At 62.9% G+C, this 25618-nt stretch overlaps 3 protein-coding genes across 5 annotated transcripts; 1 reads left to right on the top strand and 2 right to left on the bottom strand.

Annotated features, from left to right (window-relative positions):
• The first annotated feature begins 2680 nt into the window (after window positions 1-2680).
• CLCN2 (chloride voltage-gated channel 2) lies at window positions 2681-15157 on the top strand. 2 transcript variants are annotated; one of them, XM_054074944.1, is made up of 24 exons: window positions 2681-2838; window positions 7210-7366; window positions 7842-7973; window positions 8092-8220; window positions 8762-8895; window positions 8976-9053; window positions 9167-9245; window positions 9850-9975; window positions 10045-10129; window positions 10235-10336; window positions 10418-10502; window positions 10580-10735; window positions 11055-11124; window positions 11275-11385; window positions 11605-11818; window positions 11916-12049; window positions 12177-12331; window positions 12413-12518; window positions 12586-12659; window positions 12994-13038; window positions 13961-13999; window positions 14186-14290; window positions 14363-14449; window positions 14530-15157. In XM_054074944.1, exons 1-24 carry the CDS (start codon window positions 2788-2790, stop codon window positions 14734-14736), a joined length of 2661 nt encoding a protein of 886 aa, XP_053930919.1. In that variant the 5' UTR covers window positions 2681-2787; the 3' UTR covers window positions 14737-15157. The 2 variants fall into 2 exon arrangements, with proteins under 2 accessions (XP_053930919.1, XP_053930918.1); XM_054074943.1 differs by lacking the exon at window positions 12994-13038 and having other exon boundaries at window positions 2705-2838.
• A 49-nt stretch (window positions 15158-15206) lies between these two features.
• On the bottom strand, window positions 15207-17193 carry LOC128853082 (heat shock protein beta-7-like). 2 transcript variants are annotated; one of them, XM_054074945.1, is made up of 3 exons: window positions 17011-17193; window positions 16126-16277; window positions 15207-15530 (listed from the first exon to the last, which is right to left on the bottom strand). In XM_054074945.1, the coding sequence occupies exons 1-3, from the start codon at window positions 17135-17137 to the stop codon at window positions 15342-15344; spliced, it is 468 nt and encodes a 155-aa protein (XP_053930920.1). In that variant the 5' UTR covers window positions 17138-17193; the 3' UTR covers window positions 15207-15341. The 2 variants fall into 2 exon arrangements, with proteins under 2 accessions (XP_053930920.1, XP_053930921.1); XM_054074946.1 differs by having other exon boundaries at window positions 17032-17190.
• A 191-nt stretch (window positions 17194-17384) lies between these two features.
• On the bottom strand, window positions 17385-23905 carry FAM131A (family with sequence similarity 131 member A). Its single transcript, XM_054074462.1, is given in 7 exon segments — window positions 17385-19414; window positions 19841-19969; window positions 20187-20369; window positions 20664-20757; window positions 21858-21982; window positions 23547-23590; window positions 23592-23905. Coding segments are annotated over 7 exon segments (1089 nt in total). The 5' UTR covers window positions 23648-23905; the 3' UTR covers window positions 17385-18956.
• Window positions 23906-25618: the final 1713 nt, after the last annotated feature.

The raw sequence follows: 25618 nt of genomic DNA, 5'->3' as shown, positions 1-25618 counted from the left end.
TCTTGAGCGCTATCATGAAGCACATGCAAGAGAACCCGGTGATCAGGCCCAGTAAACACGGGTTCACGAAAGGCAGGTCTTGCCAAACTAACCTGATCACCTTGTATGACAAAGTGACTCCACTACTGGATGAGGGGAAGGCTGTGGATGCAGTCTTCTTGGACTTCAGTAAAGCCTTTGACACAGTTTCTCACACCATTCTGCTTCAGAAACTGTCAGCCTCTGGCCTGGACAGGCGCACACTCTCCTAGGTTGAAAACTGGTTGGATGGCCGAGCCCAGAGAGTGGTGGTCAATGGAGTTAACTCCAGCTGGAGGCCAGTTACAAGTGGGGTTCCCCAGGGCTCAGTACTGGGTCCAGCCCTGTTCAATGTCTTTGTGAATGACCTGGATGAAGGCACCCCTAGCAAGTTTGTGGATGACACTAAGCTGGGTGGAAGTGTGGATCTGATGGAGGGTAGAGAGGCTCTGCAAAGGGATCTGAACAGGCTGAACCTATGGGCTGAGACCAATGGCATGAGGTTTAACAAGGCCAAATGCTGGGTCCTGCACTTGGGGCATAACAACCCTATGCAGTGCTACAGACTAGGAGAAGTCTGGCTAGAAAGCTGCCTGGAGGAGAAGGACCTGGGGGTGTTGGTTGACAGCCGACTGAACATGAGCCAGCAGTGTGCCCAGGTGGCCAAGAAGGCCAACGGCATCTTGGCTTGTATCAGAAACGGCGCAACCAGCAGGTCCAGGGAGGTTATTCTCCCTCTGTACTCGGCACTGGTGAGACCGCACCTTGAATGCTGTGTTCAGTTCTGGGCCCCTCACCACAAGAAGGATGTTGAGGCTCTGGAGCGTATCCAGAGAAGAGCAACGAAGCTCGTGAGGGGGCTGGAGAACAAGTCTTATGAGGGGCGGCTGAGAGAGCTGGGGTTGTTTAGCCTGAAGAGGAGGAGGCTGAGGGGAGACCTTATTACTCTCTACAACTACCTGAAAGGAGGTTGTGGAGAGGAGGGAGCTGGCCTCTTCTCCCAAGTGACAGGGGACAGGACAAGGGGGAATGGCCTCAAGCTCCACCAGGGGAGGTTCAGGCTTGACATCAGGAAAAAATTTTTCACGGAAGGGGTCATTGGGCACTGGAACAGGCTGCCCAGGGAGGTGGTTGAGTCACCTTCCCTGGAGGTGTTTAAGGGATGGGTGGATGAGGTGCTGAGGGGCATGGTTTAGGGATTGTTAGGAATGGTTGGACTCGATGATCCAGTGGGTCCTTTCCAACCTAGTGATTCTATGATTCTATGGTTCACTTGCCAATGTGAAGGACTGGGGCACCTCTAGGGACATCACTGGGCTGAGCTGGGTTACACTAGGACAACTGGGCTTCACTGGAACAGTGCCGGAGCTGTAGAGAAAGTGGTACTGGGCTCTACTGGACAGTACTGAGGCATACTGGCGTAACAATGATGCCATAGTGAGACAGTGTTAGCCTGTACTGGGACAGAATCAGAGTCAACACTGGGCTAGACTGGGGTAGTGGCAGGGCAATATGAAGATGGCACTGGGGCATACTGGACTGGCGCTGAGCTGGGTGTCCTTCCCATGCATGTCCTTGGTAATGTGGATGCCTATGCCAGTAGGGTGGCAGCCACCCATGGTGGCCTTGCAGTGTGCTGGTGGCCTACAGCTGGGCACGCTGGTGGCAGTGGGCAAAGCGTGTGTCCTGGCACAGGGCTGCCCCTCCGGATGAATGTCCCGCTGCTGCAGGGCAGTGCCAGGAGTTGATGAGTGAGGAGGGAGCTCCGTGCCCGGGGACACAATGAGCGGGCAGCCCATTTTATTGCCTCCCTGCTGCAAACCAGTTCATGTCCGGCGATGACCCCTCCCAGGCTGGCACAGGGCTATCCCTGCCCCCAGCCCAGCCGTCATCATCCACCCTTGGGGGTGCCAACGTCAAACCGGAGGGTGGCACCGGGGCGGTGAGAACTAGCCTGTTCCTGGTCCAGCAACATCAGCCTGGCAGTGGCACGGCTCCGTCTTTTCCTGCGCATGGTTCTTGCCACGAAGGCGCCATGCGGTGCCCCGGGGAGGAGGGTGAGCTCGGCCCTGCCAGCTGCCCCAGCGGTGAGACAGAGGTGCCAGCAGCCAGCCTGCCATGCCGGAGCGCCTTGCTCGAGGGTTGTTAGTGCCAAGCTCTGCTCGTGTGCCCCTCCGGAGAGGGCTGAGCTGGGGCTGCCCGGTGCGTTCAGCAGCGAAGAGCAGAGCCCACCTTCCTCCCCCGGGGCTGGCAGCCCCGGAGCGCTGAGCGGCACCACGGTAAGGACGAGCTCCCTGCCAGCTTCGGGGTACCTTGGTGAGGGTGCTGCGGTGCTCTGCACCCATCGGTCTCCCTGCAAGACTTCAGGCGTGCTTCACCCCACCTTTGACCTCAACCAGGCACGGCCATGCGTGGGGGCCGCCCTCCCGCGGAGCCCCCGAACCCCACCTGTCGGGGGCCGCGGGGTGGCAGGGACCGGCGGCAGCGCCAGCCCCACGGCCGCCCGTCGCACTCGAGGGGAGAGCACGGTGTGTCCTCCCGCGCCAGCCTGTCCCCTCGGGCCGCCCGGGGGTGCGGGACACCCGTAGGCGAGGGGTGGAGGGTACCCGCGGCACCGCTGACCCCGGCCCGGGCGCCGGCGGCGGGGCGGAGCGCGGCCGGTCCCTCCCCCGGGCAGCGCCCCGGGACCGCCCCGCTCCGATCGGGAGGAGTCGCCGCGGGCACCGGCACCGGCACCGGCACGGGCAGGAGCGGCGGCAGCTCCGCACCATGGCCTCCGAGAGCGAGGCGCAGCGGGCGCTGCAGTATGAGCAGACCCTGGTGAGTACCGGGGGCACCGGGGACGCGGGTCTGGGGGCGCTGCCCCGCTCGGGGTGGCGGTGTCGGGGAGCTCCGCGATGCCCGCTTTGGGGTGCTGGCTCCAGGCTGCGGCTGAACAGGGCAACAGGGCAGGGACGCTACCCCGCAGCCCACCCCCCCACCCCCCCAGCAGCAGAGCAGCTCACCCGAGCCCCCACGGCCAGGGCAGGACTGCTGCACGCACTTCATTCTCCCTCCCCAAACCCCTCATCACAGGGTGATGCCCACCCCATGGGGCTTCCGCGGGCACTGCCTGGGCACCCCTCACCCCATCCTGCACTGTGTCCCCAGCCCTCTGCCCCTAAGATAGCGTATCTCCCCCGCCTGCAACCTTAGCCCCATGTTTACAACTCCGGTGGCTCCAGGGGTGCCCTCCCTCCCTGCTGTGCCCACAGCCCTTCCGCTGCCCACAGCCCTCAGACTTCCCGGGCAAAGGTGCTTCTCCCCGGCCTCTGCTTGGGATGGTGCCCAGGGCGGCTTAGGAAATGGGTACTTTGCCCTGGCGAAGGCTTTCAGCCAGGCAGAGATGAGAAGGTGGGGAGGTGGGCAGGGAAAAGGGGGCTGAGCTGCTGCCAGGTGCCTGTGCCCACAGCTGCTCGAATTTGCTGAGAGCCCGAGCCAGTTGCTACAAGTGGGAGCAGCCCCAGTGGGGCTTGCCCAACCATGATGTGGGCACAGGTCAGTGTTGGGGTGCTGCTGCACCAAGCACCCTCTGCACCATCTTTTAAAGCACCCAAAGCCCTTGTCTGGGGGTCCCCCTCAGTGCCCACCCCGAGCTCCTCCCGCCCACACCTCTGCAGGGTGGATGTGGGGCACCATCCGGCCGTGGAAGCCCTGGCAATGCCCAGCGTCTCCACGATCTTATCAGCCCCACGGTGCCTCCCCAGCCGGGCTGAGCCAGGGAGCAACTGGGGGCACAAGCAGGGGTGTGGGGCACTGTCTGATGCAAGACATTGGAGAGCTTCTTCCTGCCCCCGTGCACTCTGCTGTTCCCCTGGGTGCTGTGTCCACCGTGGGTGGGCAGAGAGGCCGGCCCAGCCGGACACTGCGGGGCGGAGGAGCCTGCGGTCAGCGCGGGAGGGGAGCGGAACGCTGGGCTGGTGTTGGGGCAGCCTTGCGCAGCACCGGCAGACTTTGCCCTTCTTCCTCTGGGTGGGGTAGCACCCGTGCCCTGGGTGCACCAGAGCACCCATGCCCGTGGCCTCTGGGCTGCGGTGAGGCTCATGAAACCCCCTGGGGCTTGTGGGTGAGGCTGGGTGCGGGCTTCTGTGCCACAGCCTCACACCTGGCTTTCGGGAGTTGCCTGTGCACATGCCAGACCGGAGGGCTAACCAACCCTCCCCGGTGGATCTGAGCCACCACCAGCTCCTGCAGGCACCTGCCTGGAGGGTCAGGATCCAGCTGGAGCCTGGCACGGGCTGGTCTGAGCTGGGCTGCCCTGTGGACAGCCCTGGGGCATCACAGCCACACCCTCATCCCCACCCCACATCCCCCCAGATTTCACCAGCCCTGGGGTGCTGTGGCCATGGGGGCTGACACAGCCCCAGCTCTAAAAGGCTCCCCAGACCACAACATCCCTCCCTGGGGAACCCATGCTGGGCAGGTGCCCGTGAGAGCCCCTGGCCATGCTAAGGGTGCCAGGGTCCACATCAGCCCTGGTGCCCCCCACATGCCAGGCTGCTGTGGCGGGGGGCAAAGGGCCTCTAAGGGATACGGATTAAGCTTGACAAACTGCCCTTGTTCGCTGCCGAGCCGCTCAGGGCGATTAGAGCCTGGCTAAGACCGCTAGCGTGACAGCCCCCCAGCCTCTGCCTGCCCGCTGCCAGCTAGGGGACCCCCCCCCCAGAATCATAGTATTGCGGAGAAAATTGGCTGTCACTGGCCTTGCGGAGGTGGGCATTGCTGCCAGGCAAGCTTGGTGCTATGGGACAGGGTGGCACGGGGACACAGCAGTGCCAGATGCCAGCACCCGCCGCAGGCGCAGCATCGTTGTGGCGCAGCAGGCGCGGCGAGCTGGCACTGCCCAGGGGCTGTGGCATGGCCCGTGCCCACAGCGCTAGAGCCCGGGACCAACATAGCGGTCTTGGCCCGTGCCTGTGTCCCCGAGTGCCTCCTGCCAGGTCCCCCCCCCCGTGCCTGCTCCCTGCCTGCCCAGCACTGTGATTGTTCAGCTGCTTCGTGGCGGAGGCCGGAGTCCCGGGGCTGTTTGTGTTTCAAAAGGCCTTTGTGGAAAAATAACCCAAGCAGGAGGAGGAGGAAGGAGAGAGCCCACCACTGGCCTTCACCGCAGCCTCACAGCCATGCCAGGGCTGCGGGCACAGCGGCTGCTGCTGCCCAGCACCGGCCACCCCTGGAGTCCCATGTCCTGCCCGTGGGGCTGTGACACGGGGCAGAGGGGTGGCACAGGCTGGCAGGTGGCACGCCTCCTTCTCTTGCACTCATGTTGTTGCAAGTGGGGTTGGCTGCAAACAGGGGGCGGAGGGGGAGTGAAGTCCTCCCCCACAACCAGGCTGGGACCCCCCCTGTGGCTTGGAATTCTGCTGTGTGCCCCCAAATCCGTGGGGCAGTGTGACAGCCCCAGGAGGTGGGCACAGAGTCCCTTCGGGGGACACTCAGCCTGGGAGTGCCCTGGTCTCAGCCAGGGCTGGCCGTGGGGTGGCAGTGGGGCTGGGGGAGGCGGGCATTTGGCAAGGGGACAGCACTCCTCGGGGTGCTGGCTTGTTTCATCTTCCAGAGGAAACAAGCTTCACCCGAAGGCAGCCTTTGAACACAGGGCCCCGTGCGGGGCTGGGGTCCTCCTCTGGCAGCCGATGCTTGATACGAGCCCCTGAGGTGACCAAACAGGCCTTTCTGCCCAACTTGTGCCTTCCCACCAGCATATTTCCATAGGCTGAGCCCATGCTGGGCAGGAGTTTGGGGCCATGCCAGGAGGGGGTCAGCAATGGAAATTAATATGCCCCCCCACCTGTATCCCCCCCCTCCCTCCCACTGCTGAGCACAACCCAGGTATTAGACAGCAGAGAATCCACCCGGCGCCGCTCTGGCTGCTTTCTTCTCCTTGCCAAAGGGACCTGGGCAGGAGCGATGCCCCGTGAGAAATACACCTTCATGCTATCCGCACGGGGAGCTGGCACGTGTCAGGAGGCTGGGGGTTGTGAGCATGGCCCAGGCGCCTGGGGTGGGCAGCGCTGCCAGCAGACGGGGCTGGGCTGCCCACGTGCCAAGCATGGTGCCCACCCATGGCGTTGCCCCTCCACTGGGTGCCGGCACGGGCCGTGCCAGGGAGGAGGGCGGCTGCGCCTCGGCTGGGCAGCCACGCGCTGCGCTGGCACACCACAGCGGGTGGGCACAACATCGGCATGGGGCTCACGTCGCCCCGACATGGGAGCCTGGCAGGGCCCCCGCAGCCCTGAAGCCTCCCTTTGTCCCGGGCCAACCTCTGGCACTTGGCATTCAGGTCGTGCCGGGGGGAGTGAGGCGGAAACCAAGCAACCAAGTCCTTGGCAGTGCCCGCCAGTGCGGGACAAATGCCCCCAGCTCTGCAGGGAGGACAGACACAAAGAGCTCCTGGCTGGGACAAGGGGCACTGCCAGGGCCACCCCCCTACCAGGGCCAGGCCACGTGCCGTGGCCAGGCAGGAGGCACCCAAGGGGCATGGAGCCCCCTGCACCCTCTTGCTCCCCAATATCCACTCCTCATGCCCTAGGGACCCCCCATGCTTGATGCTGTGCCTCTCGCTCCCCTGAGCCTGGGATGTGCCCTGCACCCTCCCTGCCCTCCTGCCCCCCTGCCATGGCTGAGACCAGCCAGCTTATGTCACACGTCGCCTGCCAAGCCTGTCTCCCAGGGGGAACTCAGCACTGCTTTTAGTAATGCCAAGAGGAGCTGCTCACAGAGCACCAGCACAACCCCAAAACCAGCCCTCAGAAAAGTCTTCTGGCCAAACTGGCTGTGCTCCCATTGCCGGAGGCCCTTCCCCACCTTCCGCCAGCCCAGCCCAGTGCCCGGGGCACCTGGGCAGGGCCAGGGACTGGTACCAGCAGTGCTGGCTGCTTGTGCTGGGAGCGTGGGTGAAACTGTCCTCATCGATCCTTGGATCGTTATCTGCCCAGCCCCTTCCCCCACCCCGGAGGGTGACTGGGGATCCCCAGAGGCACTGCTGCCCCTTTCCCTGGGAGTGCCATGGTCCCATACCCCCTTGCCTGGTATCCTCTGGTATACTGTGAGGCCATGCCAGTGTGCCTGCCGCTCCCCTGACTCAGTTTCCCCACTTAGGCACAGGTACTGGGGTGCCAGCCCCCTCTGACTTCCCTGCACCCTTCTTCTCCCCAGATGTATGGGCGCTACACGCAGGACCTGGGCACCTTTGCCAAGGATGAGGCGGCCCGGCTGCGGCTGCAGCAGGGGCAGGGAGAAGGGGGCATCCACCAGCCACGCCGCCCCTCTGAGCTGCTGGAGTACACCCAGGGCCGCTGTGCCCCCTGCCGCGGTAAGGGCCACTGGGGACGGCAACATGAGGGGACCCTCCGGTGGGCACAGCCCCACAGCAGCGCATGGTCTGGGCACGGCTGCCCATCCCGCTACAGTGGCAGCGGGTAGGATTTCTCCGGCTGTTATGGGACACCGGCGCCGAGGACAATGCCACCTGCCCGCCAGACAGCAGGGACACAATGGCCCAAAATAGATGGGTTCACAGCAGGGACTGGGGTGGGGGGCCCCAGCTCCTCTGCCCGGGGCCGTGCCAGGGGGGCTGTGCTGGTGGGAGGTGTGTGCCTGGCAATACTGTTTGTCCTGCAGTTCCTGCCCACCAGTAGTTGTAGTATGGCTGTGGTGGCTGGTGCTTCTGCGCTGGAGGGTCAGTGCTGCTGGTTGCGAGCACTCTGTGTCCCTGCCAGCCTGCTCCCACTGCACCGGTGTGCCCAGCCGTGGGGCACCCAGCCCTGAGCCTGACCTTTTGCCCACAGTCTGCGGCTTGCAGTGCCAGCGGTTCCTCATCTCCAAAGTGGGCGAGGACTGGGTTTTCCTCATTCTCCTGGGACTGGTCATGGCGCTGGTCAGCTGGGCCATGGACTTTGCCATCGCCACCTGCCTCCAAGGTGAGCTGGTTCCAGCGTGCATGCTCCTGGGGTCATGGTGGGGCATGAGATGGCCACACCGCAGTGTCATGCCATACTCCTTGCCAACCATGACTGACCTGGCCGACTGTGCCCACAGCCCAGAAGTGGATGTACGGGGGCCTGGACACCAATGTGCTGCTGCAATACCTGGCCTGGGTCACCTACCCCACCGTGCTCATCACCTTCTCAGCTGGCTTCACCCAGATCCTTGCACCACAGGCTGTGGGTAGGGCACTGGAGGCGCTACCTGCACCCTAATGGGGTGTCCCATCCCTGGGTCTGTGTGTGGGAGGCTGCCTGGGTATCCTGGTCTATGGGCTTGGGATCCTGGAGGTCTTCCAGGGGCTATGGCCTAGTCCTCAGAGGGTCTCCTGGGGGCTAAGGGGTGGATGTCCTGAGCTATGGGGCTGGGGTTCTTCCAAGGGCTATGGACTAGCCTTAAGAGGCTCCCCTATGAGTAAAGAGGTTGGTGTCCTCATGGTGCTAGGAGTCTTGGGAGTCTTCTTAGGGCTGAGAGCTGGTCTTCAGAGGGTCTCCTGGGGTCTATGGAGTCCCTGCGGGGCTGTGGGTTGAGCTGTCTCTACATGGCCATTGGGCTGTTCCTGCCAACTGGTACTGTGGGGAGAGGTGGAGAGATGTCTCTGGGGTCCCACTGTGGCAGTGGGCTGTGGCAGACCATCAAGGATACCCCCTAGACCTATGGAGCCAGGGACTCCCCGGTACCCCCCCTCCATGGCCATGGGTCAGGGCTGTCCCCATGGTGCCAGGCTCAGGAATCCCTGAGATGAAGACCATCCTGAGGGGTGTCGTGCTGAAGGAATACCTCACCCTCAAGACCTTTGTGGCCAAGGTGATCGGGCTGACATGTGCCCTGGGCAGCGGCATGCCCCTGGGCAAGGAGGTAAGGGCAGTGACCAAGACAGATCTGGTAGGGGCCTGGGGGGGGGAAAACCATCCTCAGCCCTCCTGCTGTCCCCCCAGGGTCCCTTTGTCCACATCGCCAGCATGTGTGCAGCCCTACTCAGCCGCTTCCTCTCCCTCTTTGGGGGCATCTATGAGGTGAGCAAGGTTGGCTGGCCCCAGGGTGGCTCCACCTAAGCCAGGTGGACTGGCAGCACCCAAGGCACAGCGGGGCAAGGGGCAGTGCTCACTCAGCCCCGGCCCACCCACAGAACGAGGCGAGGAACATCGAAATGCTGGCAGCTGCCTGTGCCGTCGGTGTCGGCTGCTGTTTTGCTGCCCCCATTGGAGGTAGGGTCACCTTGGGCCCCCTGAAACCCCACGCACCTCCCACCCGGGCACCAGGGTCCACCTGGTGAGGTGAGCAGGACCCCCAGGATGGCCGGCATGGGAGAGGGCAGTGCTGCTCGGAAGGGAGGAGGAATGGAGGAGCAGGCATCGTCCTCCCGGAGGTGTAACATCTGCTCTCGTCCTCTCCCCTGCCGCCCTGTGCTCCAGGGAGCTCCTCGCTCTGGCCCTGCTGAGCCCTGCCCGTAGGTTGGTGATGTGTCTAACTCTTCCCTTGCCTTCTGCCCGCTGCGCTGCCCCATCTGTCTGTCTGTCCATCTGCGTGTGCCCCCTCCACCCCAGTGTCACCCATCATGTCTCTGCTAACGTCCCCACGCTACCCTCTTGCTCGCGCTGGTTCCTGTTCTGCTGTGCCCACTGCTGCTAGATGGGGACCGGCCATGCGCTTTGCCAGGGAAGACCTTGAACCGGCCCATAGCGTGTCCGTGGGGCTGGCTGGACACCTGCGGGCTGTGCACGAGCATGGGGTCAGGGTGGGAAGCATGCCAGGCGCCAAGGACCCACCTGGGTTTCGCCGCTTCCCTCGTGTGCTTCCCCCTGGTGCCAGGCGTCCTCTTCAGCATCGAGGTCACCTCCACCTTCTTTGCTGTCCGCAACTACTGGCGTGGCTTCTTTGCTGCCACCTTCAGTGCCTTCATCTTCCGTGTCCTCGCCGTCTGGAACAAGGATGAAGGTACCTCCAGTGGGGTCGAGGGCATGAGGGTCCACCTGCTCAGCCCTGCTGACCCTGCCACTCCTCCAGAGACGATCACAGCGCTGTTCAAGACCCGCTTCCGCCTCGACTTCCCCTTCGACCTGCAGGAGCTGCCAGCCTTCGCTGTCATTGGGTGAGTGTAGACACTGTGGTGCCCATCCCATAGCCCCGGGGTAGCAGTGGTGCTGGTAATGGTGGCAGCAGGATGTGTGGGTGCTCATCCCTTGCCTCTACGCAGGATTGCCAGCGGCTTCGGAGGTGCACTCTTCGTCTACCTCAACCGCAAGATCGTGCAGTTCATGCGCCGCCAGAAGACTATCAACCGCTTTCTCATGAAGAAGTAGGTGCCCAGTGGTCCCTGGCACTGGGGCAGTGGGGCTGAGGCTGCACCATCACCCCGTGCCCTGTGCCACCCCACCAGGCGCCTGCTCTTCCCTGCCCTGGTAACGCTGCTTATCTCCACGCTGACCTTCCCACCCGGCTTCGGACAGTTCATGGCCGGACAGGTACCCACCATGGGGTGGCACACCAGTCTCCACTCTGGGGCCATTGCCATCCCCAGCTGACTCCTGCCCCTTGCCAGCTCACCCAGAAGGACACCCTGGTGACGCTCTTCGACAACCAGACGTGGACCAAGCAGGGGCTCAGTGATGAGTTTGAGTACCTGGGCATCCTGGAGGCCTGGCGCCACCCGCGCTCCAATGTCTTTGTCACCCTTGTTGTCTTCATCCTCATGAAGGTGGGTGCCTCCTGGCTTTGAGGATGAGCTCCTGGACGCCACTAGATAGATGCTGGGTTGTTACTAATGAGATGGCACTGGGAGGCATTGAGTGGCTGCTCCCAGAGGCCACCAATGTGTTGACTGGGTGCCTCTGATATGTCATCAGTCTTGACTGGGAGCCACCAGGGTGCCAGCAGAAGGTGCTGGCAGGCTTCCCCATGGCATAGTGTGGTGTCCATGTCCTGCTCCACAGCAGCCAGCTGTGGGGCACAGCAGGGACAGGAGGCAGGGCTGCACCAGGGAGGGCAACTAACGGGTGCCTGTGTCCCCTGTGCAGTTCTGGATGTCAGCCTTGGCCACCACTATCCCAGTGCCCTGTGGAGCCTTCATGCCCGTCTTCGTCATTGGTGAGAGCCTGTACACCATGCGGACAGGGCAGGAGGAGGGAGCCACCTGCCTGGCCATGCTGGGGTGTCCCCCTTCCCAGCGGTGCCATGAGGCTGGTCTGGATGCTGGGGGAGTCCCTGTACCCACTCCCAGTACCTCTCTATGAGCAGGGGCAGCCTTTGGGCGCCTGGTTGGAGAGAGCATGGCAGCCTGGTTCCCCGACGGCATCCACACCGACAGCAACACCTACCGCATTGTCCCAGGGGGCTATGCTGTGGTGGGTAAGTACCAGGCTGGCATGGCTACACCATGGTGTGTATCCCTTGGAGATGCTCCAAAAGAGCCAGTGGATTCCTCAGGACTGAGATGGTGCCCCCAGGGACTGAGGGTGGCCCAGGAGGTCCGCAGCCTCAGCATGTGGTGGATGCCGCAGGGGTTAGGACACAGCCTGGTGGGCAGTACCTGATGGCCACCCCAATGTCTCCTGGGGATGGGAACAGGGGCAGCCGCACTGTCAGGCGCAGTCACCCACACCGTGTCCACGGCTGTCATCGTCTTTGAGCTGACGGGGCAGATCTCGCACATCCTGCCCGTCATGATCGCCGTCATCCTGGCCAACGCCGTGGCCCAGAGCCTCCAGCCCTCCCTCTACGACAGCATTATCCGCATCAAGAAGCTGCCCTACCTCCCGGAGCTGGGCTGGGGCCACCACGAGTGAGTGTGTGTCCCCTGCCCTGTCCCAAAGCTCCCTACCAGGCACAAGGGGAGGGGTTGGCATCACCTAGAGGACACCATTACCCATCCTGGGCAGGAAATATAACGTGCGAGTGGAGGACATCATGGTGAGGGACATCCGCTATGTCACCCTCAACTGCAAGTACCGGGACCTGCAGCACGTCCTGCACGGCACCAAGATGAAGAGCCTGCCACTGGTGGAGTCAGCTGGTGAGACCTGGGCAGGGGGCTGTGCCAGCGGCTACACTGAATGTGGGGCTTGTCAGGATGTTATGGGGGGCAGTGGGTGGCAAAGGGGGCATCAGGAACCAACATGGCCTCTCACTGCCACTGGCAGAGTCCATGATCCTGCTGGGCTCCATTGAGCGGGCACAGTTGGGGGCCCTGCTCAGCCACCAGCTCAGCACCCAGCGCCGGCTCCAGGCTCTGCGGCAGAAGGCACTGGCTGACGATGGCCACCGGGTCTCCAATGCCAGCAGCATCCGCTTCCAGGTGAGGGGGGCAGCCAGCACAGGGAACCCCCTGCCAGAGTGTCCCCTGCCGCTGTGCCACCACCACCCTGTACCCGCACAGATCAGCACGGAGGCCTCCTCAGGCACCTCTTCCCGCGCTGCCTCCCGCAAGCCCCTGAAGCCAGCACTGAAGAGGGTGCCCAGCAGCCTGGCCGAGATCCCCCCGGGTGAGTCTGTGCCTGCATCCCCCAGTCCCTGCCTGCGTTCCCCTGCTGACCCCCTCCCTGCCCACAGCCGGCACCACTGACCACACTGGCATCGCCCTCAAGAGCCTCTTCTGTGCCAACACCACTGCAGAGCCCACCGAGGTGAGCACTTAGACTTGCCCAACCCCATTTGTCCCTGCCTGGCCCCTTCTGCCTGCTGTCATCCTCTCCCATCAATTCCATCCTTTTTAATTCCATCCCATCCCTGTTTGTCCCCACATCCCCATTCTCATCCCTACCTGTCCATGCCCATTCCTGCCCATCCCTGCCCATCACTTTCCATTGCTTCTCATCCCTTCCCACCTCTTCCTACTCCTACCAATTCTCACCCCATCCCTACTAATCCCTGCCCATCCCTACTCAATCCCTGGCCTTCCCTGCCCATGGCACCACCACCCCATGCCCTAACACTGCTGTCTCTCCTGATGTGGCCCAGGGCACGGCCCATCGCAAGGCCAAACACGTCCGCATTTCCATCAGGGTAAGCTGCAGCCCATCACAGGCTGCATTTGGCTCCTTTCAGCTAATTGGAGCCCAGCACGGATTCTTTGAACCAATCTGGGTGCTGGCAAGATTCTGCTTGGCCAATCATGTCTGGGCTGTGTCTGTGCAGCCAATCAGACTGTGCTGATTCTGCTCAGCCAATCGTGGAGTGCATCCTCCCAATCCCAACCAGACCTTTCTGGCAAATCGTAGAGTGACCAAGAGCTTCTTGGCCAGTCATGGCTATGGGGTTTGCCACTCTTTGTTCAGCCAATCATGGCACGGCCTGCATTCTCTCCACCAATCATGAGCCTGTCTTGTCCCACCATGGCCAATTGTGGTGTGACATATATTCTCCCAACCAATCATGTTACCCAACCAGGGCCTTGCCCAAACCTGCCCATGTGCTACCTGCACCCTGCTCACACTCTGCCCATGTGCTACCTGCACCCTGCTCACACACACTGCTCACACCCTGCCCATGTGCTACCTGCACCCTGCTCACACTCTGCCCATGTGCTACCTGCACCCTGCTCACACACACTGCTCACACCCTGCCCATGTGCTACCTGCACCCTGCTCACACACACTGCTCACACCCTGCCCATGTGCTACCTGCACCCTGCTCACACACACTGCTCACACCCTGCCCGTGTGCTACCTGCACCATGTTCACATGTGATGCTCACACCCTGCCCAAGTGCTGACTGCCCTCTGCCCATGTGCTCCCTGCACCATGCCCACACGTGCTGCCTACGCCCTGCCTACATGTGCCTGCGCTTGGCCCATGTGCTGCCCGCTCCCTGCCCATGCTCTCCCATGCCGCCTGAAGCCTCCCTGCACCCTGCCTGTTCCCCGCACATCCTGCCCATGCCTTGCCTGCTGCCCTGCCCGCCCGCTCACGCTCATCTCTTTTGCAGGAGGAGATGGACCTGGGTGACAAGATGACTCCAGCGGAGGTGAGGGAGTGGGCAGGGGCAGGTAGGGTCCTCCTGACCACAAGGACCCAAGCGATCCCAGTGGTGTGTCAAGGCATGGTGGAGGGGGCCAATGCCCCCCGCGGTGCTGGGTAGAGGGAGGGCAGGGGGCCTTAGCTGGCACCCGGGGGGGCTGTGCCCCCTACCCCATGGTCTGTCCAACCCCAGATCTTGGAGTGGGAAGAGCAGCAGCTGGACCAACTCGTGGACTTCAGCAGCGCCAAGATCGACCCCGCGCCCTTCCAGCTGGTGGAGCATACCTCGCTGCACAAGGTGGGCCTGTGCACCCTTGGACCCCCCTATCAGACCCTCCTGGACCCCCAATTTATATGCCTTTTCCTGCAGACCCACACCATCTTCTCGTTGCTGGGGCTGGACCACGCGTACGTCACCAGCATTGGTCGCCTGGTGGGCATGGTGTCCCTCAAAGAGGTGAGCAGGAGGGTGGATGCATGGGGCGCAGGGTAGGGGGCACCCAGAGCAGCCTGCTCATAGGTTTGGGGTGCCCACAGCTGCGCAAGGCCATCGAGGGCTCACTGACAGCCAAAGGGGTGAAGGTGCGCCCACCACTCGCCAGCTTCCGCGACAGCACCGCCAGCGCCGGCGAGCCTGACACTACCGCCCTGCACCAGCTCTGGGACCGCCACCAACACCACTCCATGCCCCGCGAGGCCGGTCCCAGGAGTGACAATGACAACAACACACCCAAGGGGCAGTGAGACGGGGTCCACCGCATGTCCCCAGGTGCCACAGGGGTCCTTGGCAGGTGCTGGGAAATGCCTGCCCTGTGCCCACCTGTGGCGGACTCAGCATAGGGGTGGGCACCCTCAATCCAGTGCCGCTGCCCCCACCCTGTGGCAGGGGCTGGCCAGGTGACTCCCAGCCTGCCCATGTCCCCCACCTTCCATCAGCTCTTGGGGCTTCCCATTTCACTACCTCCACCACCCCCAGCCCCTGTGCCTCCTGGCATAGCCCTCACTCCCCCACCCATGGGCACCCTAATGTCCCTGTGTGGGGTGGCATGTGGGGCAGAGGGGCATCAGGTCAGGGTGCCCACAGGGACATGGGTGGGCACAGCCCCCATCCCCAGCACCTCATGGCTGGGAAGGGCGGTCCTGCCATCTCTCCACTGTATGCTTCTCCCCCTCATGTAAATACAGAGATTTTTATATTAATTTAATAAACCGACTTTATAAGCAGAGCCAGAGTGCCAAGGGGCCGGAGGTGGGGAGGGGGCACAGCCAGCGGGCATTGGCTGAGCCTTGCCATGGCACTGGGTTTGGCATCACTTGGGGCAAGAAGCCTTTCTTTCCCAGGTGCCAGTTCACAGCGTGGCCTCGCTGCGGTACAGCGGTTGCGGGAGCTCACCAGGGCGGGCACCAGTGCGGCGGCGAGCAGTGATGACCAGCGTGCCGGCCTCGGTGAGGGCACAGCTCACCGACAGTGGATCCGTGTCCTCAGGCAGCTGGCACTTGTGAGTGAAGGTGTCACAGACGGTGCCATCCTCAGCCACCTGCAGGGAGGCAGCGCTGGTGTGGTGGGGCACAGCATGGAACAACACAGCATGGCACAGCAGCATGTAGCACATTCACAGTTACCCCAGTGCTAGTGATGGGGCAACTCCCAGTAGCCCCGGCTCCAGCAGAGAGCACAAGGCAGCAGTTTCCAGTGACTCAGGAGCAATTCTCAATTACCCCATTGCCAGCAGAGTGCAGTTGCCAGTGGCTTCAGTCTTGGGGGTAATTTCCAGTTACCACAGTGCCAGCACTGACTGTTCCCAAGTGCTGTCCCTCAGCAGAGAATGCAATAAGGCAGGAGTTCCTGGTTGCCCCATTTTCCAGGAGGACAGTTCTCAGGTATCCCAGTGCCAGCAGGGGCACTCCCTATTTACCTCGGTGCTGGCAGGACCAGTTCCCATTTGCCCCAGTGCAGGACAGATGCAGTGGAGCAAAAGCTACTCATTGACCCATCACAAGGCAACAGCTCCCAGTTACCCCAGTACCTCAGGGCAGTTCCCAGTTACCCCAATGCAGGAGAGGATGTCATGGGACAGAACCTCCGGTGCTCAATGACTGAGGAACAGAGAGGTACCCCCTGGGGTGCCTCACCTTCTCAGCCTGGATGGCGATGTGGCAGTTGGAGGCGGTCACCACGATGTCCGGGGGCTCGAACTGGCTGACATCGGCCACTACCTGGTAGGTGTCACCCTGGGCATGCACCCAGGTGCCCAGGCTGCAGGGGCACATGGTGCCCGGGGACCCTGTGGGCATTGAGGGGCTGCCAGGTATGGAGGCATGGGGGCACGGCGGCTCGGGCACTAGGGGGCTGCGAAAGAGGCTGGGGACACTGGGAGTAGTAGGTGGCACTGGGGGTTTGGGGGCTTGGGGAGTGCTGGGGGGATTGCAGGGGAAAATAGGGGTTCTAGAGTTATGGGCAGTACTGAGTGGGTCTGGGATGGGAATCTGGATATAGCAGGAGACACTAGGAAGTCTGGAGGTACTCGAGGGCACTGGGAGGGTCTGGGGGCACTGGACAACCTGGGGACAGCAGGGGCATGGCTCAGAGGATGGACAGGAAAGTCTGGGAGGAGTGGATTGGGGATGGAGTGGCAGGAGTTACAGGGAGACTACAGAAATGTACAGGAAATTGTGTGGGATAACAGGGGACACTGAAGGGTCGGGGTACAAAGGTGAGGCTGGGGACATAAGGGCAGCTACGAAGGTCTGGGAAGGACAGGAAAGGACACGGAGGGGTCTGAGGGCACCAGAAGAGTCTGGGGAGCAGGGAGCTGGGGGCACGTGGGTCTGGGGACAGTGGGGACACTGAGAATACTGGGGACTTGGAGGGGTGGCACAAAGGGACTGGGAGGTAAGACAGTCCAGGGAGGCGTGGGGCACTTGGGGGGCAGGCGGGGATCCTCCCAACCCCACAGTGGATAACCCTTGGGGTCCCTCCCTGGGGCAGCAGGGACCCCCATCCCCCATCCCTGCTACCTGAGTACCCGAAGGCCTCACATGCCCGTGCCCCAAAGGGGCCGTGTCGCCGGTCGCCCTCGAAGCGGGGCTCACCGTGCCCCTGGCCATAGGTGCCGATGTGCTCGGTGCGGTACGCAGAGGCCATGGCGCCTGCTGCCTGTGCCCCCCAAGGCCCCTGCCACGGGGAGGGGGACGGCCGCTTGCCACCACCGCCAGATGCCCATAATTAGACACCTCGGCCCCAGGAATGCGAGATAAGGACCGAGGCCCCACTGTCACCCTGCAGGGACGCGGGCTGGGGGATGTGCCACTGCCACCCCCCTGCCCTGGCTCCCTGGGGAGGAGGTGCCCCCCACCTGCAAGAAGAGACACTCGGCACAGCACTCGCACAACAGACTTTATTCAAGACCTGGCAGGATGGAGGAGAGGGTGCCAGGGTGTGGGCACCCCGTGGGTTCTCCACGGGTACCGCTGCAGCGGGGCAGGGGGCTTGGGCATCTCCCATGGGTACGCACATGTGTGCACATGCACATACACTCCCAGGCGTGCGCGCGCGCGCACACACACACACACACACACACAGACACGTGCATCCACACGCAGAGCAGAGCCCTCCCCTCCTGCAGGCAACCCAAACCCCTCAGCCTGTCCCAGCGCCATGGGGAGCATCCGCTGTCCCCAGACAGGGGGGTGGTAGTGTGTGGCAGGGAGCCCATCGACATGGCGTCAGGCCTGCTGGTCCTTGCATCTCCCCACAGCTTGGCCATGCAGGGAGAGGAGAGCTAGCCCCACACCGGGCACCCCACGGCAGGGAGGGGCTATGGGTGCTGTGCCTGGCAGAGATTGATGGGAGGTGCTTGGGGGGGCGTGGGAGCAGGGGTGCAGTGGGTGCTCAGGGCACCCTGGGTGCAAGGCCAGGGGCTGTGGCCAGGTTGGGTGAGGAGCAGCATGCAGCGGGCAAGCAGCCCCACAAGAACACATGCCATGCGAGAAGCGGGGTGCAAGCGTTGGCAAATCTGGCATTCCTCCCCCAAATGGCGTGCCCGGACCCATGGCACAGCCCTAGGGGTTCCCCCGAGCTGGGGTGCCACCCCCGGCCAGGACGGAGGGGGCTGTCGCCCTTCGTGTAGGCACTTGGTTCCCTGCTAGGAGTGAGTGACTTGGGGACGGGGACATCGTTTCCAGGACCTGCTGCCACCCTCCTTTCTCCACCCCGCATTGCCCCATGGCAGACTTGAGCAGCCATGGCCAGGCTGAGCCCCCCCTGCCACAGGGCTGACTGGGAGTGCTGTCACTCGTGGCCCAGTGTCCCCAGCCTGGGGACCTGCACCCACCCGGCCCCGCGATCTCCCCGTGCTGGCCCCACACATGTACAAAAGTATAGAAAGCCACGGCACCTCCGTGGCCCCCCACGCGACAAGCCCCAGCTCCCTCCCACAGGCCCCGTGCCCCACGGCAGCAGTTCACAGTATAAAACTCAGTCTGATAAAAGCTGGCCGGGGAGAGAGGAGAAAAGCCCCCCACTCCCCAAATGCCCCCCAACACCCCGAGCCGAGGGTGCTGGGCACGGGGTGGGGGGCACTGCAGGATATTCGGAGAGGTTTAGCCATGCCAACGGGGCAGGGGTTCATGCCCAGAAAGGGGCCCCCGGGGTGGTTGGAGGGGAACATGCGAACGATTAGCCCCACTGATACAGTCCTATCAGTTTTGGGGGGCACATGTGGGCATTGGGGCAGGGGTTGGACTTCCCCAAGCCCTTCCCCGTGCCCCTTCCCCGCTGTCATGCAAAAATCCAGGACAACAATGTGGCCAAGCAGGGCCAGGGCACAGCGGGGGCACACTGACCAGGGGGGGCTGCGGTGGCCCCCCGAACCCCTCCTGCACCCGGCTAGCGGGGTCCTGCCAAGGCGCAGCGGCGAGGGGGCTGGACCCCCGCCAGGAGAGGCAGGGCACCCCAAGGGGCATCAGGGCTCTTCAGCCTCCTCCTCCTCCTCCTCCTCCTCCTCCAGAGATGCCACCCCAGAGGAGGCAACATCAGAGACTTTTCGGCGGAGCGGGAAGTCCTTGCTCAGCACCACCTCTTCCTCGGTGGGTGAGATGCAGGCTTCGGCGTAGGACATGGAGTAGAGGGAGTCCTGGCACCGGAGCCGTGCCAGGCCCCGCAAGGCACTTTCGCTGGCCGGGGGGGACAGCTTGGGCAGCAGCAGGTCCTCACCCCCCAGGGAGCCTAGCAGTTTGGCAGTGAGTTCGGAGGGGGACACCATCTCCAGGCTGCAGAGGCTGGAGCAGAGGGTCTCGGGGGAGAGGGTGTGCGAGGAGTCACTCTCAGGCTCGCAGGAGCTGTGCCGCAAACCCAGCTGGCACAGGTGGCCCTGCAGCAGGTCTCGCAGCAGCGCGCTGGCGGGCATCGTGCTGGGCAGATCTGCAGGGAACAAGGATGCCTGGGGTCAGTCCAGGGCCAACGGCACTGTGGACTGTCAGCTGCTCCCCACCCTGTGCTCTACGGGATGGGACCAGTCCCACATTAGACACTGTGCCCCCATTGCCCACAAACTGCTGCATGCGTGGCACTGGTGACCACCAAAGGAAAAGCACAATACACCTTGGCACCAGGGAGAGTGCTGCATTGCAGGGCTTCCCCATGCCCAGCAAGGCCACTGCCTGGCCTGGTGCCAGGCAAAGGAACTGCCCCATAAGGGGGTGGCCAGGCTGGGGAATGCGACTGGGAATTGGGCATCCTGCTCCTTCAACCCTTGGCACCAGACACGGACATCATCAGCAGGACACCAACAATGGCAGCAGGACAGTTTCCCTGCCCTGGTGGATGCTGGCTCCTCGTGGTGCTTACCTGTGGGCTGGGAGCTCTCTGTGGAGGGCATGAAGTCCTCGTCGTAGGACTCGTCATTGGAGTCGTCCCCGTCCACTGAGGACCAGGCTCGCAGCTTGGCCTCAGCGATGGCAAACTGCTCCGCCACTCCTGGCACGGGACAGGCATAGGTCAAGCACACACTGCGAGGTGCCCCAAAAGCCCCCTGTCCTAGTGCTTCTGTGGCCACAATGCCATGAGATGGATGGATGGATGGATGGATGGATGGATGGATGGATGGATGGATGGAGACAACCCCCCCCACCGCCCCTGCCCTCAGCCATGGTTGGGGAGCGTGTCCACCAACCATGCCCCACGCAGTGCCCACCAGCAGCAAAGCGTGCTTCCTGCTCGCCCTCACTCAGATGGCAGTAGGAGCTGAAGGCGCTCTCCAGTGCAGTGGGTGGCTCCACTGGCTTGCACCAGCCCTTCCACTCGATGAGGTGGGCGACACGACCCTGCGCCATGGCCGTTGGCTTCGTCACGTGCTCCTTCACCACCTGTGAGATGCCTGCAAGTTGTGCCCACACGTCAGCACACTGAGCACACCGATTCCCCTCCATGGAGCCCATGACCCTGGGACCCAGCTCCCCCCACCTCCAGCCCTTGGGACCCAGTACTTTTCCTCTTGGGTGCCACAAGGGACGCCAGGGGCACCTTGAGCCCCCCCAAAACCACAAAGGAGTGACTCCAATGCCCTCTTCAATAAGCTCAGCCCCCTCACCCACAGGAGACACACCACCCTTCCCCGAATGCCTCCCCGAATGCCTTCTAGCCCTGTACCCTGGGCTAGAAGAGCAGTTACCATGCAGTGAGGAGCGGGCCAGGGCGGCGATCTCCTGGATGGTCAGTGCGCGCCGCGACTTGGGCAGCATCTCGACAGTGTCCTCAACATTGACCTGTTGGAGTGGGCAGGAGTGTCACGGCCTCCAGCCACCATGCCCACCCCCTGCACCACTCCCGCTGTGGGAGCTCCATGCCCTGGAAAGTGGCTCAGTCCCACTCAGTGCCCTCCCCACGGGCCCTGGGGTGTCTGTGCACACACGTGTCTTACAGGCACACACACATGCATGCAGAGGGATGGTCACAGCCACCACAGACAGGGCAGAGGATGCACACAGCCCTGTGCACGTGCTCCTATGCTGACTGTACACCTGTACGCTGCTACTATATGCACATGCACTGTGCACACTCACACCTGCACTCTTAGCCATGCACACGCGTTCATGCACAGACCTGCTCAATGCACACCTGCTGCATGTGCCAGCTCATGGAACCAAGTGTACACACACACACATAGATGCTCATACACATGCACTGAGCATAGACACACACATGCGCTCCCTGCACACGGGCAGGCTCACGCACACATCCCCTCACTGCAGCCAGGGCCTTCCTCACCACGCACAGAGGTGAACTCACTGCACACACGTGTGCTCACTGTGCACAATCCTTGTGTGCATATACTGCACACACATGCACTCACTGTCCACACACATGTACCTGCACATGCACACACACACACACACGTGTGCATGCTCACATGCCCGATGCTAGTTGGTGCCATTGAGCGTCCTCCCCAGCTTGTGCACACACACACACACGCACATGTGCAAGGCCACCGTGGCTGGGGTCCCTCATGCCGGCTCCCTGGCAACACCTGCAATGCCAGGGCACCCTGACAAATGTCCTCATTGCCTGTCCCGATCTTGATAGGCCCTGAGCCCATGGCCACGGGGGAAGCGATGCAGGATTTGGAGGCGCGCAACAAATTGCATTGCCATGGCAACAAGGCACCGTGGACTGATTTCTCCCAGGATACAGCCCGACTTGTGGCTGACGTCAGAGCAGCCCCGGAGCCGGCTGTGAGCTGGCGGGGACAGACAGACAGTGGGGCAGCAGAGCCCGTTGCACCCCTGGCCACAGCCAGGATGGGTGCCTTGCTGTGGGATAGCAGCACACATACACCCTGGTCAGGCACAGCTAGACTCAGTGGTACCTGGAGGAAGTCCTGGCTGTCGAAGGAGGCCTGGCGCACCAGGCGGGGCAGCGGGTGGGCAGCACTCAGCGGTGACAGCACTTTCACCTCCTTCCACTCCACACACAGCGTCGTGTCCACAGCCACTGTGGGAAGAGCCAAAGAGGCATCAGCACCTTCACTCCCCTGGCAGCCCCTTCAACCTACTCCAGGGCAGCAGCTTCTCACCTGGTCTGAGACCAGACACAACTCATTGCAGGGCCACGCTGGAGCAGCCAGGTGCTGCGGCATGGGTGACTCACGCCTGGGCAACTCTTCCACCTGTGTCAGCGGTAACGTGTGGCCCCAGCCTAGCACTGGGTACTGGGCACTCGTCCTGGCTTGGCGGCTGTTTCAGGACGGGTGGGGGCAGCTGGACCAAACTCAGGGGGATGAATTGGGCCAAGCGCTGTGTGCGTGGAGGGCAGTGCTGTGCCGTGCTGCGGGGTACTGGCACTCTTCCACCATCTCCAACATCCCCCTCCTCAGTTGCCCATCTCTGGGGCAGGAGGAAAAGGAACAAATGGAGTGAGTGGGATAAATGTACCTGCACCCACCCCGCACCCCAAATGGATGGGTCTCCACCCACTCAGGCACAGGCTCCCAAGCACCAGGACCAGGGCGGGTTCCCTGCCACTGTGACCCCCAGGCCAGGCCAACCCCCAAGGGCCTGGGGCAGAATGTCCCTGAGAAGCCTTGTTCCCCCTGCACCAAGGCAGGCCTGGTTGACGTAAATCAGCTGTGAAGTGGGACATGGTGGGTCAAACAGTGCTCCCCCATCTGCTGGTAGCCCCTGGCACACGGAGAAACTGCTGACAGCATCGCCCCCAGATTTAGCTGTGGGCAGGGGTACCCTGTGATGACACCTTGGCATCAACACCCCTGCACCCCTAGCAATAGCATCCCCCGTCATCCTCCCCCCCACTGCGTGTCTGCAACACTCCAGCACCATCCCAGTCCTCACCAGTTTCCAGCCCCTAGAATGCTCTCGTATCACAGCCACAACCCCCCTCGCCCCATCCCTCCTGCAGCTCCCCCAGGACATCTGCAACACCCCCACAGCACCCTGTGGTACCCCACACCTGCAGCACCCCCCTGCCAGCCCCCATAGTCCCTCTGATCCCCCCCAAAACCACCTCCATCCTCCTAGATCACCCCCACACCTTCCCAGGCCTCTGACCAGCACCCTAGTCCCACACCCTCTTCCCAGCCCCCTGCGCTCCCCCCACCGCTCACCAGATCCCCTAAAGCTGCACCTCAGCCCATCCAACCCCCCAATCCCTACACATCCTCACCATTCGTATCTCCCCACACCCCCTGGGCCACCCAGATGCCCTAGAGCAGCATCCCCAGGCCCCAGCTTCCCTCATAGCCCCCATTGCCCTAGATGTACCCAAGTCCTCTAGAGTCCTCAAGCTCCCTGTGTCCTCCTCCACTTCATCCTTAGGCTCCCAAATCCTCTGTTCCCCCACTCCCCATCTCCATATATCCCTCCAGTCTCCCTAAACCACCCCATATACCACCCCCTAGACCCTCAGCTCCCCCATAACAGCCCCCCCATCTTCCCCTATCCCCAGCCCCACATCCCTCATCGCACACCTCCAGCCCCTCCCCACAGCCCCCACACTCCCCATCCCCGATCCCCCCCCCCCTCCGGTGCCGCTCACCCACCGATGGTGGTTTTGGAGCCGATGCAGCCCATGCTCCCGGGGGGGCCCCGGTGCGGGCGCTACCGCCGGCTCCGCGCCGCCCGCATCGCCCCCCCGCCGCATCGGGCAGTGCCCCTGCCCCACCGGAGGCGGCTCCCGGGCCGCGGTACCGGAGCCCCGAGCGGTGCCTGCGCCGGGCCGGGGAGCAGCACGTCCAGAGACGTCACTGCTGGGGGAGGAAGAGGAGGGAGAGGGAGAGGCAGGAGGGGGGAGGGAGATGGGGAGGAAGAGGAGGACGATGGGGAGACAGAGGGAGGAGGGAGAGGAGGAGGAAGGCTGGGGAAGAGGAGGACGAGGGGAGGATGAAGGATGAGGAAGGAAGGGGAGGATGGGGGAGAGGGATGCCGAGAGGAAGAGGAGGAAGGGGGAGACGAGGAGAGAGAGGAGAAGGGGGATGAAGGCAGCTGGGGAGGATGAAGGAAGAGGGGGGTTGAAGGAAGAGGAAGAGGGGGTTGAAGGAAGAGGAGGATGGGCGAGGGAAGAGGAGGGGGCTGAGGAGGAGGAGGAGGAGGAGGAAGGCCGGGAACCGCGGAGAGCGCCGGGCCAGCACCGCGGACAGCGCCGCCCGCCCGGCCTGGAGACCCCGGGAGGGGCAGCTCCTACCCCAGAGACCCCCGGACCCAGGGACCCCGATAGGGGCAGCTCTGGACCCAGAGACCCCGAGAGGGCAGCTCTGGACCCAGAGACCCCTGGACCCAGAGACTCCGGGAGGGGCAGCTCTGGACCCAGAGACCCCGGGCAGCACAAGGGGCAGAGGTGGGGACCCACCAGCAACATGGTCCCTCAGCCCCAGGCCTGCTCGCAAAGCAGGGGGAATCTCGCTCTGCCTGCCCCCAGCCCCGCGGGGGTTGGTGCTGCCAGAGGGAGTGCACAGCCCCTGAGGGGAGGCTGGGGGTCCCGCCTCGGTGGGGATGGGGGGGTGCAGGCTTTAGAACATCCCTTCTGACAGCGACCGCCCCTGAAGGGGAGCCAGGGCAGCGCTGATGCCAGGCTGAGAGGTTAACCTGCAGTCAAAGTTGGCTGTTGATTCTGAAACTTAATGACAGCAATTAATGCAGCAGCACCTCTTCCCTGGCACAGAGGGAGGCAGGAGGGCACTGCCAGGGTGTCACCCTCCCCCTTGGTTAGCAGGGGACAGAAGCAGGCTGAGGATCTCCCTTTACTCACTCCCAGGCGGGGGGATGTCCCGTCCCATACCCCTCTCCACAGGCCTTGTTGGCCTTTCCCTGCCAACTGCTTCCCAGCATTAGTGCTGCCAGGGCTGCAGCTCAGACAGATCAGCCTCTAATCTGGGGAATAGCCTCCAGTTAATTATTCTGTACCCTCTGGGCCATGGCCAGGGTGACTCAGCAAGAGGCAGCCCAACACAGCAAAGACCAGACCAGACATGAGGCGCACCAGCCCACCCTCACCTGTCCCCAGGAGGGACACCCCCACAGGGGAGCCCCAGCAGGGCTGGGGGCAGCCGAGGCTTGCCCACCCCATCTCCACTCACCTGCAAGACACAACTCACCAAAGAGAGGTTTGTAGGGGAAACACAGCACACCACACCACCTCCTGCCCAAAGGCAGAACCCAAGCAGAGCACACAGGTCCTGCCACTTCTGTACCCGCAGGAAACGGGACGCTTCAAGACAGTGGGGCTCTGCTACAGCCAGGGTGCTGGAAGGGCTGCCTGCTCTGCCACAGGACACCCTCTGCCAGGCAGAGCTGGTAAGGTCAGGCCCAGAGGGCTTGGCTCCAGGTACATCTGCCCCCCCCTTGCGACCCCACACAGTCCCCACATGGGGGTACCTACCGTCTGCCTTGGGGTGCCGGGGAGGCTGGCTCCTGCCTGGGCTCCAGGCTGAAACCTCCACGCCAGCCCAGGCACAAGGGACATGGGACAGGGGGGCGGCAACAGCGGCACACGGGGCATTATTTAGCAATGTTCTTTTATTTCCAGTTTTAAGGTGAAAAGATGCCTTTAAATCTTCAATTAAATACTCCATAAAGAAAAAAAAAAAAAAGCAAAAAAAAAAAAATTATTTACAAA

This window comes from Cuculus canorus, chromosome 9 (genome assembly GCF_017976375.1).
Source record: "Cuculus canorus isolate bCucCan1 chromosome 9, bCucCan1.pri, whole genome shotgun sequence".
NCBI classification, from domain to species: domain Eukaryota; kingdom Metazoa; phylum Chordata; class Aves; order Cuculiformes; family Cuculidae; genus Cuculus; species Cuculus canorus.
This window is presented reverse-complemented; position numbering and strand designations above follow the sequence as displayed.